Below are 24,840 nucleotides of genomic sequence, written 5' to 3'. Positions count from 1 at the left end.
TTAAGCGAAATAAACATACACATGTACTGATTTAAAGTTTCCGACCGATTGAAAGTCGGAACGGGTCAGTGTTATTTTTGTTATTTTTCATTTTAGTAACTTCTGATCTTCGCACAAGACAATTAAAACCTACTTTATCTTCGTGGATTATACCGCTAGCAATCGTTAAGGAACTGAGATGAACATCATATAAATTAAACATCCGATGTATCAAAATGATGACGTTAGGATTTTTGTTGTTGTTGATTTTTTCTTTTCATTTATTTTGGTGTCAATGGTTTTAAATGCACAGTTCAGGAATGTTACTTAGAATTCTTAGATCCGCCTATAACAAACTGAATGAAAATGAAAATAGATTCAAATATCATCCAATGGGATTGCAGGTTACAAATTAATTGTGCCGCGAGATGTAAACACAAAGCCAGGGAAATGAGAACTCGAAGATATAGCTATTGAACATGAATTTGGAACTATTGGGTATATTGTTTGTGTTATATTAGTAATTTTGTAGATAGACAACAGCATTGAATCACTGTATATATATTAGAGATCAGCCGATCACAGCGGGTACTTTTAGTGGAGTCCGAATTTCCTCGTCAATTATTTGACATTATTAAATGTTAAACAATTGACAAGAAAATTTGGTGTTGATAGCGCATTAGCTGTGTTCACTGTCTATCTTGGACATCATGGCGAAATTTGTCACATTTAGCAGGAAATATTGAACATTTTCAGTGTTCGAAATTGGTTTTAAACTTGGTATAGACCACTGGTCTATCACTCAGTATGCCAAAACAAGATGACATAGACCTCATCGAATTGGCATAGACCGCAACATTGAAAAGAAATATCACCAAAAAAAACCCCCCAACATTTTCATTTGCTAACTTCTAATGTACTAAGAAAGCATATTTTCTTTCCATTTCGATAACAATATCCTCCTTATAACATTTATCAGACATCGACTGACCATGTAGGGTCCTTTTATTGCTTTAAATCTAGAAAATCGGCATAGACAATTTGGTCTATCTCAATTACAATTGGCATAGACCAGTGTCATTTGACATAGACTCGGTCTATGGTTAATTTCGAACACTGCATTTTTTCACAAGTCTATTATGGAGTCATTTTACTTAACCAGGTTGGGAACACTTCCCCTATAGCGAGATGTTCTCGCTAAAACGCGATTATCCCTCTCTATATATCCCGTACAACCGAGAAAAACCACCCTTGGAGTACCTCTCTACGTGTTTCACTTGAAAAGAAGAAAAAATGCTAAAATGTCTGATACTTCTGCAAATATATTAATCAAAACAAAAACACTCATGATGTGTATTGGATTTCAGTCTGCTTTCCTCTTACGCAGCAACTTTTATATGCAATTTCTTGATTATGTTGTCAAGTTCATAGAAACAATTCGCATCATGTTTATTTAAACTATATTTTATTCACAAAGTGAATGGGATCGGGCAGCAGGCATAGCCTATTTAAGCCCTCTTCGCATCATGTTGAGTATGTGTCGCACTTATTCAGCATTGCACGGGATTTGCCATTATTTTCAATAAAGATGCCAAAACACCAGTTTTTGGTAATTTTACTCTCTCGCTAAAGAGGGATAATCACGTTTTAGCGAGAATATCTCGCTATAGGGGAAGTGTTTCCAATCTGTTAAATGCTGGTTGGAAATGTGGAAGTATTAATTTTGACTAGACAGCTTGCATTTTCAATAAGGATTAATCTTATATGGGTCATTTCAAACAGAGAACTCTAGAGAACCCTGGGAATTTTAAATCATTACCAGTGAGTACACTGTGCGATCACATTGATTATTGATAATATTACACAGACATGTAATAATCAAACTAACAAATCATCCATCTATAACCAGTTTTCTTAATTTTAATCGAGAATAATGTTCTTCTTTTGCCGGTCATTAATTTATGTAATCTTGATTCTGATCTAATTAATAAAAGTAACTGAATGTTTCTTGATAATTCATATTTGTGAATTTGTCTATTTTGGACATATGAAAGCATCTTGACAAATTGCTATGCTGGACAGATCCCAATTTTATATTTGAATACAGAAATGAAAGAGCGGTGAGGGGAAGTCGTATTTCTTTTGAAAATAAAGGGTTAATTGGATGGAAATTCGTTATTTGATTTATATTTGCACTAGATCATCAATAATCAATGTTGTCAAACCGTCTACATACTTCATCATCATCGGCATTTTGATTAACGTGCAGGATTAGGTGCATCTTCCACAGCAGTGGGCTCCCTTCTAGGTAACTGGCTTGCTGCATGCATGGCAGACTAACATTTGACTTCCAGACATCTCTGTCAAATGGGTTTACATCACAAAGTCCCCACTCGCGCTGGTCTTTTTCTAAATGTGCTTTCCAGGTCATCTTTGGTCTCCCTGGTTGTCGTCCTCCCTCTTTTTTCATATTGAAGACATTATTGATTGCCCCACGGGATCTAGCAACGTGCCTAAACTAGCGTAGCCTCTTCTCCCGCAGGATAGCGTCAAGGTCATCGATCCCAAGTCGTGCCAGTAGCTCGCTTGATCTGACGCTAGCCATGTCTTCTGGCTTTACCCTGCAAATCTGTCTGACCATGGCTCTGTCATTTTGTCGTAGGTGAAGGAGGTCTGGTTTTGGCAAGGGCCACATCTCACTTGCATACAGCATCGCGCTACGCACATATGTACTGTACAACCTGCCACGGGTCTTGTAGGAAAGATGATGGGAAGAGAGGACAGGCAGTAGTTCCCTGAATTTATTCCAGGCCGTCTTCACACAAGTGATCATTGAGAGCACACATCCTCCAGCCGCAGACAGCATGTCACCTCAGTAGCAGAAGGAAGCTACTACCTCTAACTTGTCTGTTCCAACTTGAACTTCTTTCTGTGGCCTCCCATCTCTTTGTAATATTTAAAAATCCCCAAGGTTCTTCAGAGTTCTCTTGAGTTCTCTGTTTAATAGAGCCAATCTTATATGCCTCAGCACACATACTGGATTAAGACCTATCTTTACTGAGTGCCAGTTATCACCCACTCCCGAGTTTTACTGAGTGCCAGTTATCACCCACTCCCGAGTTTTACTGAGTGCCAGTTATCACCCACTCCCGAGTTTTACTAAGTGTCAGTTATCACCCACTCCCGAGTTTTACTGAGTGCCAGTTATCACCCACTCCCGAGTTTTACTGAGTGCCAGTTATCACCCACTCCCGAGTTTTACTGAGTGCCAGTTATCACCCACTCCCGAGTTTTACTGAGTGCCAGTTATCACCCACTCCCGAGTTTTACTGAGTGTCAGTTATCACCCACTCCCGAGTTTTACTAAGTGCCAGTTATCACCCACTCCCGAGTTTTACTAAGTGCCAGTTATCACCCACTCCCGAGTTTTACTAAGTGCCAGTTATCACCCACTCCCGAGTTTTACTAAGTGCCAGTTATCACCCACTCCCGAGTTTTACTGAGTGCCAGTTATCACCCACTCCCGAGTTTTACTAAGTGCCAGTTATCACCCACTCCCGAGTTTTACTGAGTGTCAGTTATCACCCACTCCCGAGTTTTACTGAGTGCCAGTTATCACCCACTCCCGAGTTTTACTGAGTGCCAGTTATCACTCACTCCCGAGTTTTACTGAGTGTCAGTTATCACCCACTCCCGAGTTTTACTGAGTGTCAGTTATCACCCACTCCCGAGTTTTACTGAGTGCCAGTTATCACCCACTCCCGAGTTTTACTAAGTGCCAGTTATCACCCACTCCCGAGTTTCATTGTATAAATTTTTTCACTAAAGAAAAAACAGACAGTGGAAAAAGTTCGTAAAATGTATGTCATACCACAGGATCGGGTAATTTTGTGTGTAATAATAGTAGGGGTCCATTACCGTACTACCTCCTAAGTAAAAGAAAACAGAATGAAACAAGGTTTTACTCAAAACTTCTGCTTTTATAGTCAGTCATCTCAGAGTTCTTTTTGATCGAGTAATTCCAATATTCATGCCATTGATATACCATTAAAATCATTGACACATAACCTTGCATATTCAACTGTTATCTACACAGAAATAAAAAAGTACAGTCACTCTTTGGTGAACTAATACCAAAACTCAATTGCTGTTAATTACATTGATTTTACCAATGACTGCAAGTAACAAGCTTATGTGGGTTATGAATTTTTTTTGCAATGCTAGCTACCTTCATCACCCAATGAAACAACAAAGAAAGCATTTTATTGTTTTATTTACATTTACGACTAATGTAATTGCAATTATTCCTTCCTCAGTTTTAGATTTTTTAATCAGACTCTGAAAATAATAGTTTGTAAACTATTACAAATGACTTTAATTTCAATATGTGATTAACAAGACATGCTATAAATGACTGATTTTGTGCATGTATTGTATTTCAAATTTAATTTAAGTGACATTGATGATAACATGTACAGTTAGTGATTGAGAATGCTAGGCCACATAACATCTTAACTCCTCTGATATTTTGCATATTCATTATTTTAACTTCAAAAATATTTCAACATCAGAAATATTTTCAGCTGATATCAGCAAGAGTTGGCTCTATCAAAGCAGAAAAGTTTCTGAATTCATTTAACATTGAACATCCGAATCCTTCATTCCACATAAAAAATGTCCAGATTTGGTAGCAGAAGTCTGTAGTGACAGTGTTAGTCAAACAAAGAGATTGTGCCAGCCTGACTAGAATTACCAAATTATGTAATAAATTTTATATTTATTCTATCAAACAAAGAGATTGTGCCAGCCTGACTAGAATTACCAAATTATGTAATAAATCTTATATTTATTCTATCAAACAAAGAGATTGTGCCAGCCTGACTAGAATTACCAAATTATGTAATAAATCTTATATTTATTCTATCAAACAAAGAGATTGTGCCAGACTGACTAGAATTACCAAATTATGTAATAAATTTTATAATTATTCTATCAAACAAAGAGATTGTGCCAGCCTGACTAGAATTACCAAATTATGTAATAAATCTTATATTTATTCTATTTGTAGAATCATTTGGGCAGAATTACCCAGAGGTAGGTGTATATAACTTTTGGATGCAGGCATATTGAGAGTTTTTGATAAAATTTTTATTTTCTAATATCTTTACAGTAACTCTTTAAATCTTTTATCAGAGTACTTGATTTTATCGATACACTGCTTAGATATATGAGACCTTGATGTTTTCAGTTTTAAATGGATGATCAACTTCTCTCTTTTTTAAAATGGTTTTGTTATCATGAAATGCAGTTACTGCATAGTCCCATTTTCTCACCAGAGGTTGTGTTACACAAGCTTCACTTACACGGAACTCTGGGCAGATAATGGCATGGTCCTTGCAGATTTTGTGGAACATTCTACTTTCACTTGAAAGTTATTCACGAATATTTTTCCTTTTTTATTGAGCAGGTCTTCAATTCTCAGAACATTGTGGAAATTTCATTTATTTTTTGTTTTATTGTATAGAAAGATTGGTACTGCCAAACATTTACAGGCTTTACTGTGTGTTAAATCTGTCATTGATAATACAAATATGTCAGACCTCGCATATTTATGTACTGCAATGCAAATATATACTGTTACTAAGGATTCTAACAAGTCTTTGTTCATGTGACTTTCATTTTCTTATCAAGATTATAAATTCATGAGTTCCTGTGAGTCTTTGATTTGCATTATATATATTCATTTGGACATGATCAATTGTTTACGAATGTTTCTTTCCATATATAAATTGACAACGTTTTCAAAACATTCCAGATATATAGTACTTGTTATTGTTTTATTAAGGAACAATTTAATTTCACAAACAGACGTAAAATATCACTTGCAGAGAAATATGAAGTAACATTTTATACTTGAGTGTTGAGATTTGAGACTGCTACAGGACAGGTTGACGTTAATGATGAGTTACCTAAACATGCATTATTATTTTTGTTTTAGAGTTTTTGATATTATTGTATGGATTCAGCTTGGGTCCATCACATGACTTTACTGGATTGTTATTGTTTCAGTGTGATTTTGACTTTCCATTTTATCCACTTATGTGAAATGAATATGTTAGTTGTTGATTATAAAATGTTAATTGTAGCAAAAGTTTTATAATTTTAGGAATTTTAACGATTCCAGCTTGTATCAATCAGAAGCACCTTGGAGTTTCTCTTGAGCAAAACTGATTTCACAATAGAATTTGTATAGTCATTCCCTGTGTAGGGTAGGGTATACCGATGTTTAGATTGTCTCTCTCAGGGTCGTGTTATGTTGTAGGATTTTGATGGTGCTTTAGACTGTATCAGCATTGCCATCACCTGTGCCTTCAACCGTCAGGGAACTCTACTGGCAGTGGGCTGTAATGATGGCAGAATTGTCATATGGGATTTTCTAACGAGGGGAATTGCAAAAATAATTAGTGCTCATGTGCACCCAGTGTGCTGTTTAAGGTAATTGCCTCTGATAATATATTTTGATTTTATTGAATCCTATTATATTTGTTGTGTTCTTTGATGGTAGTTCATGAATATAGGATTGCCTCTAAACTAGCCACATGCTTTACAATATATAATGTCTTGTACATTTTGATTTTAACGTCCATACTTGTGGTGTGTATATTGCCATACGGTTATTGCCTGGTAATGGGGACAAGTTTTGCTATTCTAATCTGGATAGATTTTTATTAGAGAATCAGAAACTTTGAGAAAAACTCGGTCAGTTTTATGGTGATGTGTTTATCTGTTTCTACAGCTGGGGCCGGAACGGGCAGAAACTACTCAGTGCAGCTACAGACAATACTTCATCAATATGGGATGTCGTGTCGGCAGAGTGTGACAAAACGTTCAGGTTTCCTTCTCCCATTCTCAAAGTACAGTTTCATCCCCGCGACAGGTACTAGTGCTGATTAACACAATACTACAGTGACTCTATACTCTATAGTACAATCTAATGCTTTCCTATTAAGAAGCACTCTATGAGAAGATAAGGTAGATAAATTCTTCAGCAATCAAAGACTCTCCGGGGGCATTCACTAGGTAGTATTATATGTATAGAGACAGAAGCAATGATTGATAGATACATTATACATCACAAATAAAACAGGCAAACAATTTACTTAGGATGAAAGAATCCTGCAGAAGATGATTTATTGATGAACAGGCAATGCATCATTTTTTAAAAAATAATTTGTCCCCAAATGCTCAAGTGTCACAATTTAACTGTGGTTTGTAGTTTGGTCCTTGCGCTTGTTAAAGGCTGGTAACTTTGTATTTTACCAACAAAAATATACTTTAAAATTTTTTGACAGTTATTTTTTATGTGCAAGTATATGTAAATATAAAATATTATTATGATTGGTTTGTAGAATTGCACTATTTTATTGCACCAAAGGTAGATAACTCTGAAACTTAACAAAAAGCATTAGAAATTTTCTGTCAATAATTTGATATGCACAAGTAGTTTATGAAATATTACGATTTTCATGATATACACTCACATTACATGTATTAGAAATTAGTAAATGTACAAGTATGTCTATCTGAACATGAGAAAAAGAACAAATAAATACATAAACTTTAAAAAATCTTCTTATCTATGAAAGATGAAGTGTGGTGTTGTTGAAATGAAGTCAATTACTTAAAGATATGAGAGACAACATGTCAAAACAATGTCAGGATGTTGTAAATGTGCACCCTGGTTACTATAAAATCTGAACCATAATAATTGGACCTTTATTTTCCGGATTTGACTAAATCTTCGAACTCTCGATCACACAGTTTTACCAAGGTCCCTTGAACTTTGAGTTATCGAGAATCACCTGTATACATGTATTAGATAGACTGCTACTTGTTGAGATTATGCAGTAATCACTCACCATTATAGTTTGTTTTGTTTTTATCTCTGTCAGTAAGCAATTTCTTGTGTGTCCGATGAAGCACCCTGCTGTGTTAATGAACATAAACGGAGAGCATAGAGTTGTCCCCCTCGATGATGACGTAAGTTAAAAAAAATTAATAAAATTCATACAATAAACCATCATTGAGTCAATCTCCAGCATGTATATATCACAGACTGTGTAGAGAAAGTCTAACAAATGGTGATCAATATCATAACCCTATCAGTAAATTCACCCTCCAGTAGAATTGATTTTAGTTCAGCTTATATTGTTAGGAATTGTGACTATATTGTGACTAGGTGTTCAATATTCTAAGATTGTAGTGTATGTATATTTTCATTATTTAGTCTGACCTAAACATCGTTGCTTCCTATGACAGAAGAGGTAAACACATCTACACAGGGAATGCCAAGGGCAGGGTAAGTACACATAAACTGGTTATCATGTAAACAGGAAGTAAGCACATCTACACAGGGAATGTCAAGGCCAGGGTAAGTACACATAAACTGGTTATCATGTAAACAGGAAGTAAACACATCTACACAGGGAATGTCAAGGCCAGGGTAAGTACACATAAACTGGTTATCATGTAAACAGGAAGTAAGCACATCTACACAGGGAATGTCAAGGCCAGGGTAAGTACACATAAACTGGTTATCATGTAAACAGGAAGTAAGCACATCTACACAGGGAATGTCAAGGCCAGGGTAAGTACACATAAACTGGTTATCATGTAAACAGGAAGTAAGCACATCTACACAGGGAATGCCAAGGGCAGGGTAAGTACACATAAACTGGTTATCATGTAAACAGGAAGTAAGCACATCTACACAGGGAATGTCAAGGCCAGGGTAAGTACACATAAACTGGTTATCATGTAAACAGGAAGTTAACACATCTACACAGGAAATGCCAAGGGCAGGGTAAGTACACATAAACTGGTTATCATGTAAACAGGAAGTAAGCACATCTACACAGGGAATGTCAAGGCCAGGGTAAGTACACATAAACTGGTTATCATGTAAACAGGAAGTAAGCACATCTACACAGGGAATGCCAAGGCCAGGGTAAGTACACATAAACTGGTTATCATGTAAACAGGAAGTAAGCACATCTACACAGGGAATGCCAAGGCCAGGGTAAGTACATATAAACTGGTTATCATGTAAACAGGAAGTTAACACATCTACACAGGGAATGTCAAGAGCAGGGTAAGTACATATAAACTGGTTATCATGTAAACAGGAAGTTAACACATCTACACAGGGAATGCCAAGGGCAGGGTAAATACACATAAACTGATTATCATGTAAACAGGAAGTAAACACATCTACACAGGGAATGCCAAGGCCAGGGTAAATAAACATAAACTGGTTATCATGTAAACAGGAAGTAAACACATCTTCTTCGGATACAGGTTAGAATGCTGTAGGTTCTCAATACCCCTTGCTTGTCATAAGAGGAGACTAAATGGGGTGGTCCTTTGGATGAGACTGCAAAAAAAACAAAACAAGGACCCGTGTCACAATAAAGATCCCTCCCTGCTCAAAGGCAGTAAGCGCCGAACATCAGCCTAGATTTTGCAGCCCTTCACCGTCAATGGTGACGTCTCCATATGAGTGAAAAATTCTCGAGAGGGACATTAAACAATATAAAATCAATCAATCATCTACATTTAGAGTATTATGTACAGGGTGAGACAAAGGACTGGTGATTATCATTCTGTAAACAGGAAGGTGAACAAGAACATTTATAGAATTCTGTAACTTTCATTTTCAATAAATATTTACGGAATACTTTTTGTAACGTTCATTTTCAATAAATGCCTGCTATTTCCTTTGTTAGATCTTGGTGTTCAATAGCATAGATCTGGATCTGAAAGCATCATTCCGAGTAACGACTGGGACATTAAACACAACGGCCATCAAATCCATAGAGTTTGCCAGGAGGGGGGAGTAAGTCTATTCATTATATCAGATAGGAGAATATGTAGGCATTGGTGTGTTTTATCTGTCTATTTGTAGTCAGTACAAAGCAGTTTTGGCATATCTATTTTACGGAAATCTACCAAACATATGCCTTTGGACTGGCACCGAATGAATTATACATAGGTACAGATGTAACAGGTTTCAGACTTGTGTTAGGTCTTTGAGCATTGTTTATTTGTAGTTTCTTTAATACATATAGGATATAAGATATGGGAGAGAAAGAATGTTTGTGACTCATGTGTGAATATTTTGTGCAGGTGTTTCCTGGTAAATTCAGCAGACCGAATCATCCGAGTTTACGAGAGCGGGGAAGTTTTAGCATGCGGTAAAGATGGGGAACCGGAACCGATACAAAAACTTCAAGACCTCGTCAACAAGTAAGGCTTCAGACACTCTAAAGTGACTGTCAATCAAATTTAAGATTGTATCATGTGAACAAATGGTTAGTCTAAATATAGTAAATGTACATGTATGTCTGAGAAAAAGAATGGTGTTTAGGACACTTGCTATTAACATATATATTAATATATTTTTTTGCATAATCTGGCTGTAGTTGGTACAGGCATCAAATTTCTAAAGTTTAAGGAACTTGTAAATTTCCTGTGATGTTCAAAATCCCATCCCTATATAACTACAAAATTTTTACCCACTGTATTAGACATTATTGAGAAATGGAAGACAAAAATAAGATTAATTTTGGTGAAATGTATTCATTTTACTTTTATAAATATAAATTCAGTGTCCATTTTATCATGTTTAAAAACACTTTTGTTTTTAGCAAGTACATGTATTATTAAGCTGTAGTATATTCAAAAGCTTCATATAAATTTCATTTTTTATTCCTAATTCGAAATTAAAAAATACCACATGAAAACCACATGATTACCGATTTCTCCCTCTAAATCTGTTGAAATACTGTTTTAAATCTGCCAAATTTTTAAAGGGGCAATGTTTTTTAAATACACAATAAATTTTTTTAAGTTGCTTTCTTACTCATTTTGATAGATTGTTGTGGAAGAAATGCTGTTTTTCTGGAGATGGGGAATTCATTGTAGCAGGGTCTGCTAGGCAACACTCGCTCTACATCTGGGAAAAGAGTGTCGGAAATCTTGTGAAAATTCTCCACGGAACTAAAGGGGAGCTGCTGCTGGATGTTGTGGTATGACATGCAAATTACTTTCCGTAAGATTGTACACTGTACAGGTACTGGATTTGATTTCAATCACATTCCTTTATTAAGGAAAGAAAATAATTTCTAAGCACTTTAAATATACGATTTCTAAAAAACATAAACTGTCCCAACTTGTTCTTAATTGCATAGAATGAGTTGAAATAACTTTTATTCCATATCATTCAATTCTATCAAATGCATTTGATGTAATTTGACAAATAATTGCAATAAGAGAATTTTAATTGTATACAATGCAGATTAAAACTGCTGTAGTAACAGGAGACAAGTGTGATGTTATTCCCAGTATATCATAATGATTTAATGTTATTCCCAGTATATCATAATGATTTAATGTTATTCCCAGTATATCATAATGATTTAATGTTCACTCGGTGTATGCTATATGAAAACTGTTAATGTAGTCAAATTAACCAATCAAAATTCATTTGAGAAGTGAAAAAAAAACCTAAATAAAAGTGAAGTTTTGATACTTGCAGTGGCATCCTGTACGCCCAATCATTGCCTCAATATCGAGTGGTCTAGTATCAATATGGGCACAGAATCAAGTCGTAAGTACTAAAGGAGGTATTAGTGGAAAGAAAAACAATGTATTCATGTGTAGGAATGTATAGGTGTTATATCTTCTTCATGAAATGTCTAAATAATTTTTCATTCTTCCTTCATTTTTATGTAGGAAAATTGGAGTGCCTTTGCACCCGATTTCAAGGAGTTGGATGAGAATGTTGAATATGAGGAGAGAGAATCCGAGTTTGATGTTGAAGATGAAGACAAAGAGAAGGAGGAAACAAAGGGTGGGTCCTGTATATTGTAATGTTGAAGGGTGGATCCTGTATATTGTAATGTTGAAGGGTGGATCCTGTATATTGTAATGTTGAAGGGTGGGTCCTATATATTGTAATGTTGAAGGGTGGGTCCTGTATATTGTAATGTTGAAGGGTGGGTCATGTATATTGTAATGTTGAAGGGTGGGACCTGTATATTGTAATGTTGAAGGGTGGGTCCTATATATTGTAATGTTGAAGGGTGGGACCTGTACATTGTAATGTTGAAGGGTGGGTCCTGTATATTGTAATGTTGAAGGGTGGGTCCTGTATATTGTAATGTTGAAGGGTGGGTCATGTATATTGTAATGTTGAAGGGTGGATTCTGTATATTGTAATGTTGAAGATTGTAATGTTGAAGGATGGGTCCTGTATATTGTAATGTTGAAGGGTGGATCCTGTGTATTGTAATATTGAAGGATGGGTCCTGTATATTGTACTGTTGAAGGGTGGGTCCTGTATATTGTAATGTTGAAGGATGGGTCCTGTATATTGGAATGTTGAAGGATGGGTCCTGTATATTGTAATGTTGAAGGATGGGTCCTGTATATTGTAATGTTGAAGGGTGGGTCCTGTATATTGTAATGTTGAAGGGTGGATTCTGTATATTGTAATGTTGAAGATTGTAATGTTGAAGGATGGGTCCTGTATATTGTAATGTTGAAGGGTGGATCCTGTGTATTGTAATATTGAAGGATGGGTCCTGTATATTGTACTGTTGAAGGGTGGGTCCTGTATATTGTAAAGTTGAAGGGTGGGTCCTGTATATTGTAATGTTGAAGGATGGGTCCTGTATATTGTAATGTTGAAGGATGGGTCCTGTATATTGTAATGTTGAAGGATGGGTCCTGTATATTGTAATGTTGAAGGGTGGATCCTGTATATTGTAATGTTGAAGGATGGGTCCTGTATATTGGAATGTTGAAGGGTGGGTCCTGTATATTATAATGTTGAAGGGTGGGTCCTGTATATTGTAATGTTGAAGGGTGGGTCCTGTATATTGTAATGTTGAAGGATGGGTCCTGTATATTGTAATGTTGAAGATTGTAATGTTGAAGGATGGGTCCTGTATATTGTAATGTTGAAGGGTGGATCCTGTGTATTGTAATATTGAAGGGTGGGTCCTGTATATTGGAATGTTGAAGGGTGGGTCCTGTATATTGTAATGTTGAAGGGTGGGTCCTGTATATTGTAATGTTAAAGGGTGGGTCCTGTATGTTGTAATGTTGAAGGATGGGTCCAGTATATTGTACTGTTGAAGATTGTAATGTTGAAGGAGGAAAATATTCACAATATTGCCAAATACATAGAATGTTGCCAGGTGATAAAGTGTTGTACATTAAGAGAGACATGATGCAATATGTCTGATGATGCATTACAGGGCCGGACGAGGAGGACTCAGAAGTTGATGTGACCACCATTGAGCCCATTCAAGCATTTGTCAGCAGGTAGGCAAAGTCTACGCATTAAGAAATGTTGTATCCCAAGGAGTGCATTTTTGTTTTCAATTAATCATTGCTAATATATTTTCATGTAAGTGAGTAGCATTCATTATACCCCTGCAAACAAAGTGTAGAAGCTCTTGATTTATCAGTGAATATTGAACATTGGTTATAGCTCTTGATTTATCAGTGAATATTGAACATTGATTATATATAGCTCTTGATTTATCAGTGAATATTGAACATTGGTTATAGCTCTTGATTTATCAGTGAATATTGAACATTGGTTATATATAGATCTTGATTTATCAGTGAATATTGAACATTGGTTATAACTCTTGATTTATCAGTGAATATTGAACATTGGTTATATATAGCTCTTGATTTATCAGTGAATATTGAACATTGGTTATAGCTCTTGATTTATCAGTGAATATTGAGCATTAGTTATATATAGATCTTGATTTATCAGTGAATATTGAACATTGATTATATATAACTCTTGATTTATCAGTGAATATTGAACATTGGTTATAGCTCTTGATTTATCAGTGAATATTGAACATTGGTTATAGCTCTTGATTTATCAGTGAATATTGAACATTGGTTATAGCTCTTGATTTATCAGTGAATATTGAACATTGGTTATAGCTCTTGATTTATCAGTGAATATTGAACATTGGTTATATATAACTCTTGATTTATCAGTGAATATTGAACATTGATTATAACTCTTGATTTATCAGTGAATATTGAACATTGATTATAGCTCTTGATTTATCAGTGAATATTGAACATTGATTATATACAGCTCTTGATTTATCAGTGAATATTGAACATTGATTATAGCTCTTGATTTATCAGTGAATATTGAACATTGATTATAGCTCTTGATTTATCAGTGAATATTGAACATTGATTATATATAACTCTTGATTTATCAGTGAATATTGAACATTGGTTATAGTTCTTGATTTATCAGTGAATATTGAACATTGATTATATATAACTCTTGATTTATCAGTGAATATTGAACATTGATTATAACTCTTGATTTATCAGTGAATATTGAACATTGGTTATAGCTCTTGATTTATCAGTGAATATTGAACATTGATTATATATAACTCTTGATTTATCAGTGAATATTGAACATTGATTATAACTCTTGATTTATCAGTGAATATTGAACATTGGTTATAGCTCTTGATTTATCAGTGAATATTGAACATTGATTATATATAACTCTTGATTTATCAGTGAATATTGAACATTGGTTATAGCTCTTGATTTATCAGTGAATATTGAACATTGGTTATAGCTCTTGATTTATCAGTGAATATTGAACATTGGTTATAGCTCTTGATTTATCAGTGAATATTGAACATTGATTATAGCTCTTGATTTATCAGTGAATATTGAACATTGGTTATAGCTCTTGATTTATCAGTGAATATTGAACATTGATTATAGCTCTTGATTTATCAGTGAATATTGAACATTGGTTATAACTCTTGATTTATCAGTGAATATTGAACATTGGTTATAGCTCTTGATTTATCAGTGAATATTGAATATTGGTTATAGCTCTTGATTTATCAGTGAAAGGGCTTCGATATTTAATGGCTTTATGTCTTAGGAATTCACTGTGACCAGGAACACCTGTGTTTCACAAGTCATGTTTATCCACTCACAACAAAGTCACAGGGGATAGAGCCTTTGTTTTGTGGAGGTATACACGTGTATTTACAGCTGGAGCTATGCTGTTGACATCATTTCAGAATTTATTCTTGTGCCTGCTTTAGAAATGGTGGGTAGGGAGATACAGATCTCCAATCAAAATCAAAGTACAGAAAGTACTCTAGGGAGTGGAGCTTTTCAAACATTTAAGGTTCATACATACACTGTACACTATCTGCACAACTCCACAAAATTTGAGGAGAAAAAAAATCACAGATAAAATCTGATGGGTTTTGTTAAAAGAAAGGGATGAAATTGGTTATGAAGAAAAATGCATTGATTTGTACTTTTTCATTTTGACATCATATAATGTGAAGTGCACAGAAGCAATTTACATGTTTGTATGGCACTGTGATAAGTGGAGGGGTTGTCATTAGCAGTGTATCCAAGAACCTTAAAGAAAACAAATTATTAATCGAAATAATTCATCTGGGTTTCTTCTTAAATTCAATATTGATTTATTTTCACTAAATTTTTGCAATTAACATTGATCAATAAATGTTTTATGTTCATTTATTTACTGTATGCAGAGACTTGGGTGTTTTGTGTAATATTGTCTTTGAAATCAACCTTTCTAATCGACCATGAACTCACCTACATACATGTAGTGCCTAGTGTTCAAGTTAAAATAATGATGGCTGTTCATAATGCTCAAAAATTAAAGCTGAAGCTATACACATTAGATTGAAAGAAAAAAAAATCTGTATCTCTATTTCATATGGTGCTATTTACATTTTTCTGTATAGGAATTGAGTTTAGAATATAGGGTTATTAGGTCACCTGAGTTTACTCAGGTGACCTATTGCAATTGGTTGTCGTCGTGCGATGTGTGTCGTGCGTTAACAATTTAACATTTTTAACTTCTTCTTGATAACTACTATTCCAATTCTTTTCAAATTTGGTATGAAGCATCTTTGGGACAAGGAGGATATAAATTGTAAATTCCATGACTCCTGCACCCCTGGGGCCCTAATGTGGGGCAAAAACTGCATAAAATTTACCAATTTTCAAAAATCTTCTTCTGCGAGAACCGCACACATGTAAGAAAAACTAAATGCATAGTGATGTAGAGAAGGAAGGACTCTACCAATATTGTATATTTCATGATCCCCGAGGTAGGGGTTCTGACCCCAGGGTAGGGCCAAACTTACTATACTGTATAGTGTTTATGTGTAAAACACTTAAATAACATCTTTAGTGCAATTGATACTAAATTGAAACTAAATGGAATTCTAGAAAGATCAGGTGACTGATAAGGCCTGTGGGAGTAGTGATACTTTTTTACTAGTACTCAGGTGACCGATAAGACCTATGGGAATAGTGATACTTTTTTACTAGTACTCAGGTGACTGATAAGGCCTGTGGGCCTCTTGTATGTTTTAGTTGACATTTTCTATTATGTCTGTTATGTATCAAAGAAAGGTGAAGCTGTGATGCGGCTCACACCAAAGTCCCCAGCGATATATCCATGCACCTTGTGCTTGGTGACTTATAAAGTTGAGCTAAGTTCTCCTCCCAAAAATCACATGCTAAGGTCAAGGTCAGTGATTAAGTATATACATGTAAGTACATTGGAAAGGATGTTTTGTTGATTAAGATTTCGACATTGATGTGATATACTTCCTGTTGCAGTGATGAGGATGAAGAGGACCAGGAAGCCCTGCTTTACCTTCCTGTTTCACCAGACATCGAGGAACCTGAGGAGTCAACATGGGCATTGCCCCCAGAAGCTGTAAGAGCAATCTGTGGTGACACAATCTGTTGTTGCAGTCTGTATTGACACAATCTGTTGTTACAGTCTGTGTTGACACAATCTGTTGTTGCAGTCTGTGTTGACACAATCTGTTGTTGCAGTCTGTGTTGACACAATCTGTTGTTGCAGTCTGTGTTGACACAATCTGTTGTTGCAGTCTGTGTTGACACAATCTGTTGTTGGAGTCTGTGTTGACACAATCTGTTGTTGCAGTGTGTGGTGACACAATCTGTTGTTGGAGTCTGTGTTGACACAATCTGCTGTTGCTGTCTGTGGTGATACAATCTGTTGTTGCAGTCTGTGTTGACACAATCTGTTGTTGCAGTCTGTGTTGACACAATCTGTTGTTGGAGTCTGTGTTGACATAATTTGTTGGAATGTGTGTTGACACAATCTGTTGTTGGAGTGTGTGTTGACACAATCTGCTGTTGCAGTCTGTGTTGACACAATCTGTTGTTGCAGTCTGTGGTGATAATACACATTGAGAATGTCAATGTAATCACTTTTCATATAATGAGTTCCCAGAAGTAACTTTTATATTACAGGAATTTTTATTTCCATTATACATGTATTTTTTTCTGTTTGTAAAATTGTCAGAATATTATTTCATGTATCAACTCATCAGCCTCTTCTGGGTTTTTTTTGTGACAATGTTTCTTTTCTGACAATACGTTTATTTGCTTAACAGATATTTGGACCTACTGTATGCTGGTATTTTATTCCATTTTATGTTGGTAATTTTATCTGGCTATAGGTGGCAGAGGAGATGCAGGCTCAGGAGAAAAAGAGAACTCAGTCCAACACAGACAACACCCCCTCCCCCAAGAAAAAGAAAGTCAAGACCTTAGAGGTGGACCTTCCAGAGGCCCCTTTAGATGGTAGGCAATTTGGATTTTATCTTCTCTGTAGATGATAGACAGTGTGTATTTTTGTCCCCTGCTGCAACACGGAAGGGGACATAGAAGTACCAGTGTCCATATGTCTGTCACACTTGACTTTGTGGATGAAACTCCTTGGAAACCACTCAGTGGGTATTGTTCAAATTTGTAGGATTTGTAGTTGATCATATTGCGCTGCCATTTGGATTTGACAAATTTTACAAAAGTTATGGAACTTTGTTGAATTTGTACATGCTACACTACAGGAACACTTTGTTGAATTTGTACATACTACACAATAGGAACACTTTGTGGGTGTAACTCCTCGGACACTGCTGTACGGATTTGGTTCAAATTTTGCAGGATTGTTAGTCACAATATTTAATTGAGGCAGGGCGGTTGTATTCTATATTTCCTTTAGATGGTAGGTGGGGTTGTGGATGGTAGGTGGGGTTGTGGATGGTAGGCGAGGTTTTGGATGATAGTTGGGTTTGGATGGTAGGCGGAATTGAGGATGGTAGGTGGGGTTGTGGATGGTAGGTGGGGTTGTGGATGGTAGGTGGGTTGTGGATGGTAGGTGGGTTGTGGATGGTAGGTGGGTTGTGGATGGTAGGTGGGTTGTGGATGGTAGGCGGGATTGAGGATGGTAGGTAGGGTTGTGGATGGTAGGTGGGGTTGTGGATGGTAGGTGGGTTGAGGATGGTAGGCGGGATTGAGGATGGTAGGCGGGATTGAGGATGGTAGGTGGGGTTGAGGATGGTAGGCAGGATTGAGGATGGTAGGTGGGGTTGTGGATGGTAGGTGGGTTGAGGATGGTAGGTGGGGTTGTGGATGGTAGGTGGGTTGAGGATGGTAGGTGGGGTTGTGGATGGTAGGTGGGTTGAGGATGGTAGGTGGGATTGAGGATTTTTTATATTTTATGTTTTCTGTATCTTTTGGGTAATCCTTACACGTACAAGAGTTTTTATAAAACACGATCCTGAGAACTGGCAGAATAATTTGACACTTTGTATAACTTTAGAATGATTTTTAATTTAGAAATTCATCCTCTTCTTAATGTGAAGAAACCAAATGAAAAAGGACAGAAAAAATCCAGTCGTCCTAAGCAGCCAAAATCTTCAAAACCAGAAAAATCCAAGAGCAAGGCACGCATTGATGATGTAAGTACAACATTCCTGGTAACTTTGGTGATTGAACTAGACTAATCTGTACATTAACATTAGTGAACATTGATTTGCCTATAGACTCTGATTTTAAAACTTTGAGTGTTTAATAGCTAGAAAGTAATTTGTAATGGTTACATGCACCAGATATAATTTGATTGTTCAGAAAGAGTTTATGTTTGTCACCATGGAATATCACAGGAGATTGATTGTAAGCTCATATAATGACGATTTCTTTATGAAAAAGATTTTCAGTGACAAATTTTACCCCTAATTTTACCCACACATTAATTGAGGGTGAAAAAAATCCAACTGCATTTGTTTTAGTGTGCATGAACCTTAATAAAGAGATCCTTGTCATTGTTCTAGATATGGAGCTCAGTACACCAGCTTGTAGATAATTGTTCTATATATTGAACCCAGTATCCCAGCTTGTAGATAATTATTGTATATATTGAACCAAGTACACCAGCTTATAGATAATTGTTCTATATATAGAAACCAGTATTCCAGCTTGTAGGCAATTGTTCTATACATGTATATCGAACCCAGCTTGTAGATAATTGTTCTATATATTGAACCCAGTACCCCAGCTTGTAGATAATTGTTTTATATATGGAACCCAATATCCCAGCTTGTAGATAATTATTCTGTATATTGAACCCAGCTTGTAGATAATTGTTTTATATATGGAACCCAATATCCCAGCTTGTAGATAATTATTTATATTGAACCCAGCTTGTAGATAATTGTTCTATATATTGAACCCAGTACACCAGCTTGTAGATAATTGTTTTATATATTGAACCCAATATCCCAGCTTGTAGATAATTATTCTGTATATTGAACCCAGCTTGTAGATAATTGTTCTATATATTGAACCCAGTACCCCAGCTTGTAGATAATTGTTCTATATATGGAACCCAATATCCCAGCTTGTAGATAATTATTCTGTACATAATGAACTTAATTATACCTCAGTGTGTAGATAGGAATTCTATATATTGAACCTAATGTACCATTAGGTTATGTTTTTGTTTATTCAACCCAGTACACCAAATGTTTGATTATATCAGCATGGGTTAAGGGTTAGGTTCTTTATATTAAACTTGATACACAAGCCAAATGCTTTAGTTAATTATTCTGTATATTGAACCTGATAGTTCACAAGCCTTTAGGTAACGATGCTGTATATTGAACCTGATACACAAGCCTTTAGATAATTATTCTGTATATTGAACCTGATACACAAGCCTTTAGATAATTATTCTGTATATTGAACCTGATAGTTCACAAGCCTTTAGGTAACAATGCTGTATATTGAATTTGATACACAAGCCTTTAGATAATTATTCTGTATATTAAACCCCGATACTCAAGACTTTAAATTAATAGTTGCAAAGCGACTCAACAAGCTCGCTCCAATGATTACGCAATTGAGTCACGTGATTTGCTCTTCATCAGCTGAAAAATTATGGGGACTACCCATGCTACCGGAAAAATGTCGCCGTCACTGCGGTATACCGTAGATAAAACAAATAAATAGTTTAGGAAGTACCACAAATGATAAAAATTCCAGACAAGCTTTCCCATACCTTCGTACATTTTGTTGTGGATAATTGCTTGATTTAAAAAAAAAAAAAATCGCAGCTAATGATGACGTCACAATACACTGTTTACATCATTGAAACGCGTCATATTTCCTGCGTTAAATGAATTGCCTCAAGTCGTGTTGTAAGATGTTATGGGTCTTCGCTCGTGTCAACGGTCACACCGTAAACATATTATTCTGAATATTGAACCTGATACATACACAAGTCTGTAGTTATTATTCTGTACACTGAACCCGATATACAAGGCTTTAGTTAATATTATTCTGTATATTGAACCCGATCTTTCAGATGTATGGAGCAGCCTCATTCTCCTGGGTATGTCAAGTGAGGAACATTTTATGTGCTTTATGGCTTCTTGCTTCCTTGCAGCCATTTCATATGCATCTGATTTTGAAATCTCAGCATTATATAGAATGCTTTTCAAGTTATACACAATTATAGTGTAACTATCGGAAGTTTTTGACAGTATGTGTATTCCACAGATATACATGATTATATACTAACAGAAATCTCACTTTGATACTATATGGTACATGCATCACTATACACAACGAGGTGCTGGGTGACATAGACCAGTGTGTTTGCTGCTTTCCTGGTGCTGTGTAAACAGTTTTGTTCACCCATTGCTTTGGGGGTATTTCTGATATTTTGCGTGTTTAATCAATAGTCTGGGATAAATTATGGCACCTTCTCTAACACTTTCCAGCACGGCCACAGCATCTGTTAAGATTATGTTTTCCCAGACATCTTCAATATATTACTGTACATGGAATTTCTAGCTATTTTTGCATTAAAAAAATTCAGAGTTACATCAACTCCTTTAGGAGTTTGCTGTTTGGTAACATCTTTCATTAACATTATATACTTGTACTGTACTTACTAATTCAGATGAAAAAAAGTACTTGATATAGAACTGTAAAAAAATATTTCTTACAAAATCCTTTGAACCTCTCAGCATTTTGCATACAGCCCCTATTGGCTTTTGATTAGCTGCAAGTAAATGATCGGTATGTAGCAAGCTTGAATTTCCCTCAGAGGGGCATGCATACTGGTTCTTTCCATGAAACAAGAATATGTTACAACACGCAGGCATGTACTCACTTTGGTTTTATGGAAATCTGACAGCTGTGTAGGTCAGACAGCCATTAAATCTGACTTTGACAGCTGTGTAAGTAGATCCGACTTTGACACCTGTGTAGGTCTGACAGCCATTAGATCCGACTTTGACAGCTGTGTAAGTGAGTTTGACTTTGACACCTGTGTAAGTAAATAAGACTTTGACACCTGTGTAGGTCTGACAGCCATTAGATCTGACTTTGACAGCTGCGTAAGTATAGATCTGACTTTGACAGCTGTGTAGGTCAGACAGCCATTAGATCCGACTTTGACAGCTGTGTGGGTCTGACAACTATTTAGATCCGACTTTGACAGCTGTGTGGGTCTGACAGCCATTAGATCTGACTTTGACAGCTGTGTGGGTCTGACAACTATTTAGATCCGACTTTGACAGCTGTGTGGGTCTGACAACTATTTAGATCCGACTTTGACAGCTGTGTGGGTCTGACAGCCATTAGATCTGACTTTGACAACTGTGTGGGTCTGACAGCTTATTAGGCCTGACAGTTTTGATGGTCGTACAGTTGTGTACATAAGATTCACAGTTAGTGTGTGGATCTCACAGCTCCAGGTCTGATAGCTATTTATAGATCTCACAGCTCCAGGTCTGATAGCTATTTATAGATCTCACAGCTCCAGGTCTGATTGCTATTTATAGGTTTCACAGCTCCAGGTCTGATAGCTATTTATAGGTTTCACAGCTCTGTTGATCCGACAGCGCAAAATGGGTCTACTTCACTAGATGAATAGTTTGCCTAAATCCTTTGACAAATTTTAAATATAGGGCTAATCAAACAAAAGATTTGTGGCTATAAAGTTGCAGTATAGGTCTGAGTGACTGTAGACAAGGATGAGAATTACAGGGGGGGGGGGGGGGGGGGGGGGGGGTGTCCAATATACAGCATGTCTTCAAGCAAGCTAGAGGTGCAAAGCGGTATATTCTGACTTGGTTCTGGATTTATAAGGAGTGTAGGGATATGTTGACCAAGATTTTTCCTTGTACTATTAACTGAGTATGATAGTCATTTCCATAGAACTATTCCCGAAAAGACTTTTGACTCCATTTAAACCAATCAAAATTTAATCCTTTTAAAAACACATATTACAATTTGTTTGATAAACATTAATTAGATAATACATTTTAATGATATTGATAATAATTTTCTTTGTACTTGCAGTCATGAGAAGTTTCATCATGGGAGAGATATCGAGAAAGGCAGCCCACAACACAGCCATGTTCAGCTTTTCAGTCTGAAGGAATGTGTATAAACATTGTGTTCATATTACTTTAAGCCTACGTGCAACACGCAGTGTGTGAGTGTGTGTGTGTGTACAAGGGGAGATAATAAAGAACCATTGCATTACATTAGAATGTTGTGAATTTTAGTAACAGTTCCATATGCTGTATAGCTGCTGTACTGTAGATTAAGAACTGCTAAAAAAAAATGGATTTATAGGAGGACCGATATATTACACTATCCTTAGAAATTTACGTCCATGGCATGGTGAAACCATGTGTGTATATTACCATGTGTTGTGGTAAAACCATCTTTGCTAGCCATGTGTCCACTGCTTACATGTACTTTCATCTCAGTAAGAGTAAGCGAATCATACGCTTGACTTGCAAAGATCAGTACATCTTACAGTACTTAAAATACTTCTTATAAAGGTTCGGAAATCTGACATTATAGAGCGTTTCAAGGCACACTCAAGTCGCATGCAAGTGCTTTTTTAAAATTATAGTAACAGTGTATAAACCACCACTCTCCACCCCCCACCCACCCCCAACATGTAATGAAGTGATCCCTAGATCCAGCAGGCTCTGCACGGGACACAAAATTGTGAAAATAACAGATCTGCACGTGGACTATTGACTTGTGAGTTCTTGAAGTATGTACTGCCCAATACATTGGTCAAATTCAGAACACTAGTACTTTATAAACAAGAAATGTTTGTAAAACATATATGCCCCCCCCCCCCCTCCCCATGGTGCAAAATTGAAAAGGGTTATACACATGCATTATTTAATTGATAGTAGTGCAAAACTAATTCAAGATATTGAGCAGACAATATATTCATATGTCCAGAGTATTGGCCATGTGGCCTAAAAATCAATAGGGGTCATCTACTTCTTATGCTGTACCAGTGTACCGAGTTTGGTGTCAATCAAGCAAATAATTCTTAAAATATTGGAGACAACATATTACTATGTCCAGTTTAACCATTACCTTTTACCATATGAACCCAAATTTTATGAGGGTCATCTCCTTACGATGTACTAGTCTACCAAGTTTGATGTCTGTCAAGCAAAAGGTTCTCAAGATATTGAATGGAACAGTATATTGCTATGTCCAGTTTGACCCTTGAGCATGTGACCTCAAAATCAATAGGGGTCATCTACTCCTTAAGATGTAAGTACCATTGTACCAAGTTTGATGTCTGTAGAGCAAAGCTTTCTCAAGATATTTTGCAGACAGTATTTTCCTATGTCCAGGTTGACCTTTGACTATGTGACCTCAAAATCAATAGGGGTCATCTACTCCTGAAGATGTACCAGTGTACCAAGTTTGATGTCTGTCAAGTGAAGGGTTCTCAAGATATTAAGCAGCAGTATTTTCCTATGTCCAGTTTGACCCTTGACCATGTGACCTCAAAATCAATAGGGATCATCTACTTCTAAAGATGTACCAGTGTACCAAGTTTGATGTCTGTCACGCAAAGGGTTCTCAAGATATTGAGCAGACAGTTTATTCCTTTGGCCCGTTTAACCTTTGATCATGTGACATCAAAATCAATAGAGGTCATCTTCTGAATATGTACCAATGTGCCAAGTTTGATGTCTGTCAAGCAAAGGGTTCTCTAGACATTGAGTGGTCAGTATATTCCTATGTCCAGTTTGACCTCTGACCATGTGACCTCAAAACCAATAGAGGTCATCTACTTGCAATGTATCAGTGTACCAAGTTTAATGTCTGTCAAGGAAAGGTTTCTTAAGATATTGAGCGTACAGCACCTTCCTATGTCCAGATTAGATTGATCCTTGACCTTGGACCTTTTCACCTGAAAATCAATCGTCTACTCGTAACCAACCCACATATGAAATATCTTTATGATGAAGTGAATGGTTCTCAAGATATTGAGCGGACAACATGTGGTCTACTGACAGACAGGTGCAAAGCAATATGCTCCTCTTCTTGGAAAGGGGGGGGGGGGGG

At 36.2% G+C, this 24,840-nt stretch overlaps 1 protein-coding gene across 4 annotated transcripts; it reads left to right on the top strand.

Moving 5' to 3' along the window:
* Positions 1-372: 372 nt before the first annotated feature.
* On the top strand, positions 373-22,991 carry LOC130051887 (retinoblastoma-binding protein 5-like). Of its 4 annotated transcripts, none has more exons than XM_056155035.1 (17): positions 373-477; positions 5,048-5,073; positions 6,302-6,474; positions 6,776-6,916; positions 7,932-8,019; positions 8,267-8,338; positions 9,765-9,874; positions 10,165-10,284; positions 10,913-11,066; positions 11,576-11,647; positions 11,773-11,890; positions 13,302-13,368; positions 16,735-16,834; positions 17,610-17,733; positions 18,772-18,893; positions 20,798-20,824; positions 22,804-22,991. In XM_056155035.1, the coding sequence occupies exons 1-17, from the start codon at positions 459-461 to the stop codon at positions 22,807-22,809; spliced, it is 1,539 nt and encodes a 512-aa protein (XP_056011010.1). In that variant the 5' UTR covers positions 373-458; the 3' UTR covers positions 22,810-22,991. The 4 variants fall into 4 exon arrangements, with proteins under 4 accessions (XP_056011010.1, XP_056011011.1, XP_056011009.1 ...); XM_056155034.1 differs by having other exon boundaries at positions 377-477; positions 20,798-20,833; XM_056155036.1 differs by lacking the exon at positions 20,798-20,824.
* Positions 22,992-24,840: the final 1,849 nt, after the last annotated feature.

This window comes from Ostrea edulis, chromosome 2 (genome assembly GCF_947568905.1).
Source record: "Ostrea edulis chromosome 2, xbOstEdul1.1, whole genome shotgun sequence".
NCBI classification, from domain to species: domain Eukaryota; kingdom Metazoa; phylum Mollusca; class Bivalvia; order Ostreida; family Ostreidae; genus Ostrea; species Ostrea edulis.
This window is presented reverse-complemented; position numbering and strand designations above follow the sequence as displayed.